The 12,177-nt window shown below is 49.6% G+C and overlaps 1 protein-coding gene across 1 annotated transcript in view; it reads left to right on the forward strand.

The window, feature by feature from the left end:
• Window positions 1–469: 469 nt before the first annotated feature.
• VSTM5 (V-set and transmembrane domain containing 5) overlaps window positions 470–12,177 on the forward strand; it is a 31,655-nt gene continuing 19,947 nt past the window's right edge. Inside the window, exon 1 of the mRNA XM_011930311.1 lies at window positions 470–581. Coding sequence (XP_011785701.1) covers window positions 491–581 — 91 coding nt within the window. The 5' untranslated portion in view covers window positions 470–490. The remainder of the gene's footprint in view (window positions 582–12,177) is intronic.

Below are 12,177 nucleotides of genomic sequence, written 5' to 3' on the forward strand. Positions count from 1 at the left end.
GGATGGATATTATCACTGTACAGTGGTTCCCATCAGGGCAACCTGAGTCTCCCCGCCCCCTCCCTCCTCTCACTCCAGGCTGTCATTTCACTTTCCTAAAAGCCTTCCCTTCGCCCATGATGCCAAAGACTAGCTGTCCTGAAGCAATAGCTAGTACTTTCCCTCCTTCCTGCCACCTAGCATCCAGCCGAACCTTGAATCAATACCAGTAAAATGGGTGTGAACGGAAGGAGGCTGCTCATTATTTGCCATTATTTACCTCTGAGTCTGTGCATTCCCATTCCTTCCCATATTAATTCTCTCCCCCCGCAGTCCCCCCTCCCCTTCTCTATCCCTGGGAACTGGTTCAACCAGAGTACAACCAGCTCATCTGCATCTGGCCCTAAAGAACCTGCGGGAGCCAGAGGCGGAGGAAGAGAGAAGGCTGCATAGGAGCTGCAGCGCGGTGCAGCGAGCACACACCCCGGCCCGCGCCGCCCCGGGCTCGCCCATGAGGCCTCTGCCGAGCGGGAGGAGGAAGACCCGAGGCATCTCCCTAGGACTCTTCGCCCTCTGCCTGGCCGCAGCCCGCTGTCTGCAGAGTAAGCTCCGGGGGATGCCCCGGGTGCTGGGGGAGCCGGGATGGGTAGAGGGGCGCGGGCGGGTCCCGGGGTCTAGCAGCGGACCCCCTGGTCCTCGCCCACCTTGTCCGGCTGAGGACGCGCGGTGAGCTCGGGCTGGCAGGCACCGCGCTGCTTCCTCATGGGGCTGGGCGCGGCCTGGAGACCCGGCGCCCGACCGTGGCGGGAGGGGCCGGGCAAAGCAGAGGCTACCAGCCGCGGCGCCCCGGCCCACTTCGGGACGCCAGCCCCACCCAGTGAGCCAGGCCTGCAGTTATCAGAGCCGGAAGGTGGCCCAGAGATAACTGGCTCCCAGCCCTATGGCCGCCGCCTCTGCAACATTTTTTTATTTCTTTTTCCTGGAATAACTAGATTGCAGTCCGTGCGCCGCCCCCTACTGTGGGGACCCCTCCATGGTCTTCCCGGGTCATCTCCCGGGAGAGTAATCAGGCCTCCTTGATCAGTCAGACGAACCCACAGCAGCCCGCTCCTGTGAGAAAAATGGTTCTGGGGCTTGGGTTGGGCGTTGTGGCCTGAAGTCCCCAGGCTGGAAGTGGTCCTCTCCACCAGCGCACTGAGCAGATTCTCTTTGGATGGCCAGACCCGGAATCCCCAGCCTGGTGAGCCTGGATGTGAAGCATAGTCCCACAGGCGCTCTTGGACACAAATAACAGATCCTAGCACAGTTTTACTTTCTCATTTAATCATTACCATTCGCACGCCCATCTTACAGATGGGTCAACTGAGGTTTAGAGAATGACAGAGCAGGGCCGCTGGAGTCTCACCTTGTAGTAAGAGCCAGCACTTATTAGGCATTTATGCATTCACCATCCCTCACACTTTACAAGACCCCTCTCATTTAGTCCTTAGGGCAACCCTAATAAACTACTCTTATTCCTGTTTCACAAGTGAGGAAACTGAGGCACAGAAATGTTATCAGCCGGTGGTAGTGGCTCACGCCTGTATTCCCAGCATTTTGGGAGGCCGAGACCGGCAGACCCCTTGAGTCCAGGAGTTCAAGACCAGCCTGGGCAACATGGCAAAACTGTCTGTAGTAAAAATATGAAAATATTAGCTGGGTGTGGTGGCCTCTGCCTGTAGGCCCAGCTACTGGGGTTGGGGGACAGGGGAGCTCAGGTGGGAGGATCACTTGAGCCCAGAAGATTGAGGCTTCAGTGAGCCCTGATTGTGCCGCTGCACTCTAGCCTGGGCAACAGAATGAGACCTTCTCCAAAACTAAAGAAAAAGACAAGAAGAGAGAGAAAGAGAAAGAAAGAAATGTTATGTTACTTATACAAGGTGACTGAATGATCTAACACTTTTGACCTTTACACTCCTCTGGCTAGAGCCCAGCTTCGGAGGTTGCAAATCTCAGAAACCCAGTAAGACAGAGGCGTGTTCCTCTGGCAGCAGTAGATCAAGAAATAGTTGGTTGTTAGTCTCGAGCAGGTGGATGGGTGTGTTTGTCATTGCAGTGGCTTTTTCTATTATTTCTCAAACCTTTAGCACTTGTTTCCAATCACCATACTTACACATCTGTTCAGATACCCATCATGCTCAGGGACCAGCCATTCACAATAGTGTATAATTCATTCATTCACTCACTCATTGACTGCACCCTCTCCCTGGAGGAAGCAGGCCACAGTAGGTACCTAGGATATGGTGGTTCACAGTTTTGTTCTCAGGAAGCTCAGGTGTCATGGGGAAGACAGACAAGCAAACAAGAGGGGCAGCCTTGCAATGGCAAGCCTTGAGAGGCAAGAGGCGCCATGTTCTGGGATCCCTAGTGTCTCAGAATCCAGACTTGAGCAAACTTCCCCAAAACAGTCCCACCTACCCATACCTGCCAGATGGGTAGGAGCAGTTGGGGGGACAGGACAAAGAGAATGCAGGGGGTCCCAGACAAAACAGCACTTGCAAAACCTGGAGGCCAGGTAAAAGTTTGCAGTTTTCCATTGAGACCTGGCTCATGCACAGAAGTAAGCTCCAGGAGGGCAAGCTCTCTGTTTCAACCCGGGGTCCCTAGCACTTGCCTAGTGCTAGCCAGGGCCTGCCCCTTTAAAAGACGTTAAATGTGCCTGCCTGAATGAAGCCTGTGCTTTGCAGTCAGCCACAATGATGAAGAGTAGGCCTCCTCCTTCCTACCAGTTCCCTGCATTCTCTACCCCTTCTGCCTGTGTCAAAAGCTTCATCCACAACCTCTGATATTCACCATTTACCCCGAAGTCTGAGTTAAAGCATGCCAAACACCCTGCTTTTGAAACATTTCCCCTACAAATGTATGGGTCCTCCCAAGATTCATATATTCAAGCCCTAACCTCCAATGTGATGGTATTTGGAGGAGGGGATTTAGGGAGGTAATTTGGTTTAGATGAGGTCATGAGGTAGGACCCCATAATGGGATTAGTGTCCTTATAAGAAGAGGAAGAGAGACTAGAGCTCTCCCTCCCAGCTGTGTGAGGACACAGAGAAAATGGATATTAGCAACCCAGGAAGAAGGCCCTCACCAAAAACTGGCACGTTGATCTTGAGTTTCCCAGCCTCTCCACAACTGTGAGAAATAACTGATTTAAGCCACATCAGTCTATGGTCATCTGTTACAGCAGCCCAAGCTGACTAGGACAAGGACTTACAGGCTTGGAAAGCTGGCAGGCCTCCCCACCAGGCAAGGCACCTTTCTAGAACATTTGTTCATGTCCTTTCCCAGTACATTAGCCATCAGGCTCACGAGTACCCACCCAGTGCTCCCTCTCATTTGGAAGCACTGGATCCGAGACCACAGTAGGATAGTTTAGTTAATGGCCTGGGCCAGAATCAGCTTGCTTTGTTCCAATCCCAATTTCGAAGTAACAGTCAGCTCCCCCAACACACACACATACACACAGTGGGGCCAGTCCTCAGGAAAATAGAGGAACACAGCTAGGGCTGAATCCAAAGCTGAGGAGGGAGTGGACAGACCCAGGGATGCCACAGCCAGAATGGAGCCGTGGGTTCTGGGCTTAGCAGAAGGTTGGGGCCAGTGGGATAAGGAGGGAGCCAGTGTAGGAGGAATCCCCTCAAGGCCCTTCATGAGACTCTAGGTCCATCACTCCATAAGTCCTCAGCAGCTGCCCAGTGCTGTCATCCATGTGGCAAACATCTTAGAAGCACCTACTATGCTGCTGTGGGCCGTGCACTGATCCCTGATCAAACAGACAAATGGTCTCACTCTGCACTGTCCTTTCAGATTTATAAAAAATATTTTTGCATACATACAAATGTACCCACTGGAAAAAAAAAAGTGAGTTTCCAATGTACTTTAAAAAAATGCAATCATGGGGCCGAGCGCTGTCGCTCATGCCTGTAATCCCAGCAATTTGGGAGGCCACGCCGGGCAGATCACAAGGTCAAGAGATCGAAACCATCCTGGCCAACACGGTGAAACCCCGTCTCTACTAAAAATACAAAAATTAGCTAGGCATGGTGGCAGGCGCCTGTAGTCTCAGCTACTCGGGAGGCTGAGGCAGGAGAATCACTTGAACCCAGGAGGCAGAGGTTGCAGTGAGCCAAGATCACACCACTGCACTCCAGCATGGCAACAGAGTGAGACTCCGTCTCAAAAAAAAAAAAAAAAAAATGCAATCATTCTGTACTGTTTACTCAGCAACTTAGTTTCTACACCAATTTTAGCTCTATCCATGTTGATAAAGGAAGTGCATTCCTTTCAACTTCTCTACATATGTCATCATATAAATATGCTGCTTTTTACTTAGCCAGGCCCCACTGATGGACAATTAAGCTTTCAGCTTTTAGCCCTCACTCAGGGGAGAGAGACTCCTCATACAGGGTGATGTGTGCAGTGCTAGTGATGCACACATCGTATGGAAGAAGTGCCAGCTCCCTGGCTGATGGGCACCCCTGCACACACACCTCCTCCCCATCTCAGAAAATGCCTGAAAGACAAAATTGAAGCTGTTGGGGGGATAGAGTCAACCAGAAAGTCACACAAATGTCTTACTTCCTGATCTCCAAGAGCCTTCCGGAGTGTGCTCCCTACTGGACTGGAGTGGGGCAAGGGCCAGGAGACTCTCCTCTCCATTATCCCCAGGACCTACAGACAGCTATATCCCTTATCTGATGTAAGACTTTTTGGAAAAAAAAAAAAAACTTTTACTATATCTAAAGTCAAGATTCATGTTATAAATCAATAGCTTTGGAGCTGGGCACAGTGGCACACACCTGCAGTCCCAGCTATGTGGGAGGCTGAGGTGGGAGGATCACTTGAGCTCAGGAGTTTGAGACCAGCCTGGGCAATATAGTGAGATCCTGTCTCTAAAACAAACTCACAAAAAGGCTTTACTACAATTTTTGTCGGCCTGGATTGAAGTTGAGTTCTTCCAAAGAGAATGTGTGTTGCTTCTGCCAGTCACGGGAGGCATCCTGCCTGGCGAGCCAGAAAATGCTTCATGGAGCGGGTGAGGTTGAGTCTTGAAAGATGAGTAAGTGTGTACAGCAGGACAGGGTGGAGAAGAAAATTGCAGGCATACAGCAGGTGCTCAAAAAATAGATGCACAATACCTCTGGGGACCTGGCAAGGGAAGAGGGAGTGGAAGCTGCCCTAACATGCACCCATGGGAACTTAGCCACTGCCCCACTCAGAGACCCCACTGACGCTGGTGCCCCATTGCTTGTGCACTCAAGATGCTTGCTTCTCTGCACCTGAATTTTCCCTGCAAAATGGGCTTTGGGTTGGAAAGTAATTACTTATCCAGCAGGAATGAGAGTGGGAGGGACGGGGATTGATAAGTTTCAAGTTGGAAATGACTCGCCACTCCTGTAACTGGTTTGCTGTGCTGGGAAGGCACCTGTCATCCCTATAGGAAAAGGAAAAATGACACACTGGACAGTAAAAGGAGCACAGGATGCTCTTTGTCCATGCGTCCAGCTGGTCAAGGGAGCATATTAGCCTTTCTGTCTGCCGAGGGACACCCTCGGGCACCTGAGGCCCGTGCCATGCTGACCCCAGAGGAGCCCTGCTGCGGAGAATCCTCAGCTGACAGCGCCCATGCCAATCCCAGTGCTGTGTGTAAGTCCTGTATGTGGGGTCACATTTCTCTGAGTATACACGGGCCTTGTAAGATGCCCACATCCTGCTATAGACCAATTAGATCAGTATCTCTGAGAGCAGGACCCAGACACTGTTTTGTTTTGCTTTTAAGCTCCTCAGTGGTTCCAATGTGTGGTCAGAGAACTACCGCGCTAGACTAGACCATTCCCCTTCATTAGTCTGATCCTATGGAAACAGCTGGTTCAGCACATCTCCTGCCTGCTGTTCTCAGAACACTCAACATTGTGTCGTAGAGTCTCACCTGTGTCTTTGTGGTTTTATCCTGGCAAACCTAAAAATACTTTCCCACCAGGCTGAGGGCAGGAGACAAGGCTGCCTTGCTGGGAAGTTTGGTTCGGCTCAGTAAATGGTTCCTGAACACCCACTGTGCCTGGAACAGTTTGCCAAAAGCTGGGGTAGCAGCAGGACCCTGCACTGAGAGATTTTAAGTCAAATCCTAAGTAGCTGATTCGCTGTCAGATGCCCTGGGGGCACTGAGAAAGGAAGTTAGCTCTGTTTGGAATGGGAGGAGCTTCTTGAAGAGGAGGCCTTGATGACAAAGTAGGAGGTAGTCAGGTGAGGAGGGAGAGAGAGAAAGTTCTTAGCACTGGCGAATTGTGAGGACAACCACCTTCTCTTTGTGGACCAGTAGAAGGGGTGATCATTCTTTACTTTAATCAGGCTTTTCGACTCGTGTTAATTTCCTTGTAGTCGATCTAACTAGTTGTCTGATGGTTAAGGGAATGGAGCTTGGGAAGGTCTTGGAGCTTGGGAAGGCTTTGCATCTTGGGTGGAAGGTGCTGGAATAATTCCTCCAGTAGACCCCTACACTAGTGCCAGAGGAGGAGGGAGATGTGGGTCCTTGGCGGCACTAGGCATAGGTAAGGGGACCTAACGTCAAGCTCCTCTGACAGTTTGCCCTTGTGTACTAATATGAGATTCCTGCCCCAGGCTCACTCTGGGACTGGATCACAGTCTTTTTTTAAAAGCCAATGCCTCAAAGCAGAACACCAGAGCTCCTCTCTTCTCTCCTCATCCACTAAGCCTTTCATGCACTTCGGGATGGGATTTCAGGGGTTCTTGAACCAGAACTTGCTCCTTTATGTCAGGTCAATTCAATTCAACAGCCCGTGCTTTAATGAGTCACATCACATACTGCTGTGTGCTGATGATTCAGACATAAGCACAATGTGATACCTGCCACATCTTCTAACAGGGGAGATGGGCAGTCAGTCATCTAACATGAGTGGAAGGCTGGTGTGAGCTGTGCTGTGGGAGCCTAGTGGGGCCTGGCAGAGGAGATGACATTAAAGATGGGCCTTGAAGAGTGAGCAGGAACCTGAGAATGAGAAAGCGCTGAGCTGAGCTGAGGTTGAGTGAATAAAGGCCCAGTGGGGGATGGTCTGTAGTTTGGTACAACTGGAATTGGGGGGTGAGGAGTCGTGGGAGATGGAAATGGAAAAGAAAGTTGGGACCACATTACTGAGGTCTGTCAGAGCCAGGGAAGACAGCTAGATATGTGGTTTAGAAAGATCACTGATAATAGCCTCCAACCAACTGAAGAGATGAAAAGCCAGTATCTCCTCAGTTTTGTATAACTTAATAAATTAACAATTACAAGATGATAATAACTGTGACTGCTTACCGAGCACTTCATGACAGGCATTGTAACAGTTGCTTTTGTTTCATCTTCAGAGTTAGCCTGCAATGAGATGCCATTAGTTCTTATTTTATAGGTGCAGAAACTGAGGCTCAGAGAAGTTGAGGGACTTGCCTAAAGACATCCATTCATTCAGGTACATGTGAGAAGCCCACAGTGCCAGGCACTGTGCTGGGCCCTGGGGATTCAATGGTCACCAAGACGGACCAAGCCCTGTGTTCACATAGCTGACGACAGATGAGGATGAACCATTCATCAGGAGGAATTACAAGAGAGGGGGATAAGTGTGTTGCCGGAGAGAAACAGGGAACAATGGGAACACAGAAATGGGGCCCTTAACCTGGTGCTAGGGATTGGTGAAGGCTTCCTGGAGGAAATGATGTTTAAAAAGAAATTTAAAGGATGAAGAGGAATTGGCCTAATAGTTTTTCTGGAGGAGAATTTACTGTAACCTGTGGTATCCAGTTATGCATGTGCCTGAATTCTTTTTTTTTTGAGACAGAGTGTCACTCTGTCACCCAGGCTGGAGTGCAGTGGTGCGATCTCGGCTCACTGCAACCTCTGCCTCCCAGGATCAAGTGATTCTCCTGCCTCAGCCTCCTGAGTAACTGATATTACAGGTGTGCACCATCACACCCAACTAATTTTTGTATTTTTGGTTTCACCATGTTGGCCAGGCTGGTCTTGAACTCCTGACTTCAAGTGATACACCTGCCTCAGCCTCCCAAAGTGCTGGGATTACAAGCGTAAGCCACTGTCTCCAGCCCTGAATGATCTTTTGATCACTCTATACCCCTCCTCCAAGTGCCGTCAGGCATCCTCTAAAGTCCCCCCAAAAGAATTGTTGGGAGATAACAACACCTAATTTCTTCCTTTGTCTTCCTGTTCAACACACATTTACTGACCATACTTTCTAGTTCCCCAGGCTGGCCGCTGGCCCAGGCCTGACTCAGTCCTGACACCCAGCTTTGCGGAGGGCAAACCCAGCCAGCTCCCCAACCCCTTGCACACTGGTGCAGGGTGAGGCAGTTGCTGCTGTCATACCTTGCTTCCTTGGCATCTGATTAGAATCACAGCAGTGACTTTTACATACCCTGTGGTCTTTCAGAAAACAGTCCAGCTTTCCAGCAAGGGTGGCTCTTGTTGGTGCCTGGAAAAGGTGTGGTAGAAAAATTCTAGAAGGAATTCCACAGGGAAGACTTTCAGGTCACCCAGTCTTGCCACACTTCAGAAGTGAATCGTGGATTTACAAATGCTTATTCTAGTTCTATTATGTGATTTGGAGCAGAAGAACCAGCGCTCCTCCTCCAACACTCCCGGTCTCAGATCTTCTGCTTTAATCCTTGATATAACTCCAGCTTCTGCTTATATACTCCCAAGGATGGGCAGATCATTACCTCATCAAGAAAGCCTGTGCATCTTCAAAGAATTCTCATTAATAATAGCTACTATTTATTGACCTATCACCAAGTGTTAGAGACTGATAAGCTCTTTACGTATACTGTGTCATTTAAACTTTATTCTGCTGCAGGAAGTAGACACGGCACTATTATATCATCCTTATTTCCTAGGTACCGTAACAGGCTGAAAGAAGGTAATTCATTTACCGCAGTTCACACAGTTGTTACTGGCACAGCTAAATTTTGAATACCAGTTAGTCTGACTCTAGAGTCCATGAATGTATCTGTTCTACACAGTCTGCCTCAATTCTGTTCACCAGAACCTGTGTCCTTTCACTCTTGATCCATTGACCCTGGTTCTGGTAATGACTGCGTGTCCCAAAACTTCCCTCCCCCAAGAAGTGCCTATCACAGACTAGCCCCTGCCTGGCAGGAACGGTATTAGCAGAGCAGTGTGAGAGGAGAGGAGGGCCTGGCCTGCTGGGACCCTGAGGGCATCCTTAGTGTCCTTTTCACCCTAAGGTCTTACAGAATCCTTTCAGCCAAAGCTCTAAAAGTACAGTTCCGGGACCACCAGTAGCATCACCCTACTGAATGAGAAACTAGGGGCTGGGCCCTGCAATCTGAGTCTGTGATCACCTCCAGGTGGTTCTAATGGAGCTGAATGCTAGAACCACCGGGTTAGAGTTTTGAGGAGGGTGGAGGCAGCATCACCTAGGTGTTACCAGAAGGAAAGCCTCGAGTGAGTTGTCCAGGTCCTTGATGTTTTGAACTTAGAACTGAACAAAACACACAAAGTAACAAAGGAATGAAACAGGAATGCAGCAGCAAAAGCAGGGATTTGTTACAGCAAGAAAGCACTCCGCAGGGTGGGGGCAGCCTGAGCCAGAGTTTACAGTGTTTTCTGGGTTTTAAATATTCCTTTTGAAGTCCTTATCAGTTACCCCTTATCTGGATGAAGGATTAGGTCCATGGCTAATTAAAGGCTGAAGTGAATGGTGGCCTATGCAGATTAAAGAGACGGCCCATGCTTGGCCCAAGGCCAATCTAAGGCGCTCTCCCTTTCCCTCTGGGACCTGGGGGAGGAGGAAGGGTGTAGAGAGAGTAGCCTTTGGGCCTGTGAAGGTGGGGTTTTTCCTTTCGGTTTAGCTTTAGGAAGTTTTCGTTAATTGGCCTTAGGTGCCCTGCCCCCCACCCAGGTGTTTTCCCTTTGATTTAATTTAGGAAATTATCATGAATTGGCCTCAGATTCCCTGCCTCAGACCTTGGTGTTTTCTCTTGATTCAGCTTTAGGAAGTCAGCATGAATTGGCCTCAGATTCCCTGCCTCAGACCTTGGTGTTTTCTCTTGATTCAGCTTTAGGAAGTCAGCATGAATGGGCCCTAAGTTCCCTGCCTGCAGAAACTATTCTTCTACCAGAGAGGCACTTGTTAGAAATGCACTTTTAGGACTCACCTCACCCTACTGAATGAGAAACTGGGGACCGGGCCCTGCAATCTGGGTCAGTGATCACCTCCAGGTGATTCTAATGGAGCCAAATGCTGAGAACCACTGTGTTAGAGTTTTGAAGAGAGTGGAGGGAGCAACTGGAATGACTTTGCCTGCCTGTTCTTCCTCCTAAGCCCCCAAAGCATCGCTAGAAATAGGACTAGCCAGATACAGTAAAATTTCAGTGATGCCAGAAATAGTCCACTTCCCCCAACTATCTTCCTGAAAGAGCTGTCCCTAGTGTCTCCAACATTGCTCTCTCTTTCACATAGTTCTTTGGCTTCAGGCTTTGTACCCGCTGTAAAGGAATTCTAATAAATGGTCTTCAGCTGCTAACACCTCAGTGTGGATTAGCTCAGTGGTTATCAATTTTGATGCACGCTGGAAACACATGGGAAGTTTTAAAAAATCACCGAAGCCTTGGTTGCACCCTCGGATGCTGAGTTCATTGATCCAGGAGAGTGTTGTAAAACCTTCCCCAGATGATCTAACGCAAATCAAATTTGATAACAACAGATTAGCTGATTCAGTCCTTTCCAATCAGAAAACTGGGGCCAATTATTTCTGGAAATAAAAGCCACAGAAGGGCATTTGCTAGGGCTACCATAACAAATGACCACAGCTGGGGTGGCTTAAACAACAGAAATTCATTGTCTCTGAGTTCTAAAGGCTGGAGGTCTGGGATCAAAGTGTCAGCAGGGCTGGTTAGTTCTGAGGCCTGTAAGAGTGACTGTTCCGTGTCGCTCCCTGGTTTTGGGTGATTTGCTGGCAATCTGGCATTCCCTGGCTTGTAGATGCATCTTCTGATCTCTGCCTTCATCTCCATATGGCATTCTCTCCATGTGCATATATGTCTATATCCAAATGTCTCCTTTTTAGAAGGGTCATATTCGATTAGGGCTCACCGTAATGACCTCGTTTTAACTTGATTACCTCTGTAACAACCCTATCTCCAAATAAGGCCACATTCTGAGTTCTGGTTAGGACGCCAACATATCTTTTTGAGGACACACAATTCAAACCATAACAGGCAAAAGGGGCAGGAGCTTTGGGTAGAGCACAGGTCTGGATGGAACCAAGCACTACCTAGATTCCATCCTTATCTGTAACCTGAGGCTCCCACCCATGCCCTACCAGCCTTTTCACACCACTGCCCCACTTCCTCAAGCTGGCACTGGTGGACTATGATAATATTCTTTTTAATGCACCTCATAGAGAGTGCTTACTGTGTGTCATACTCTGAGTTTTCACAACCATGCAAAGCAGGCGTTGCTATTCCCACTTGACGCAGGAAGAAACAGATTCAGGTAGGCCAAGTAACTTGTAAGGAACAGGAGACAGCCAAGGGAAAGCGTATTCAGAAGGAAGTAGGGGTATCTGCCAGGGACAGAGGTGCCAGGCCTCTCCCTAGACCTGGAACCAGGACCTCAGAAGCCATAACGGTCCACGGCAGCAGCTCCTGTCCCCAGCAGTCCCTGGGCCACGGGAGCCCAGTCTCTCCTGCTGCCTGGCAGCCTCTTGCCAGGACCAGCTTTCTCTGCTCCACTTACTGTGGCCTTGGGGAAGCAGCCCATCTCTTGGGACCACCATAGGGCCTAAGAGGCCCCGCATCCTAAGTTCATGCCCTTGGGACAGAGAATCTGATTGGCCCAGTTCAGATCAGGTATCAGCCTCGGGCCAATCACTGCAAGTGGGTTCGCAAGGCCCTTTCTGCAGGGGCTGGGCTGTAAGAAGGCCTGGCACCCCTGGTTGGGCAGCCGAATTCACTCATTAGGGACTCCGGAGTGGAGCTGGAGCATGAGCCCAAGAGCAGGTTGGTCCCCGACCCCATCCTTCCCCAAATGCTTCTTGAATGGAAAGATACTGAATTCTCTTGGTCTGAAATCAGAGCTTGTGCCCCTGGAATTGCTCCTGGCTGTCTTTCTTACCTGTATAGTTTTGTTC

The sequence above is a fragment of the Colobus angolensis genome, unplaced genomic scaffold, assembly GCF_000951035.1.
Source record: "Colobus angolensis palliatus isolate OR3802 unplaced genomic scaffold, Cang.pa_1.0 Scaffold850, whole genome shotgun sequence".
NCBI lineage: Eukaryota > Metazoa > Chordata > Mammalia > Primates > Cercopithecidae > Colobus > Colobus angolensis.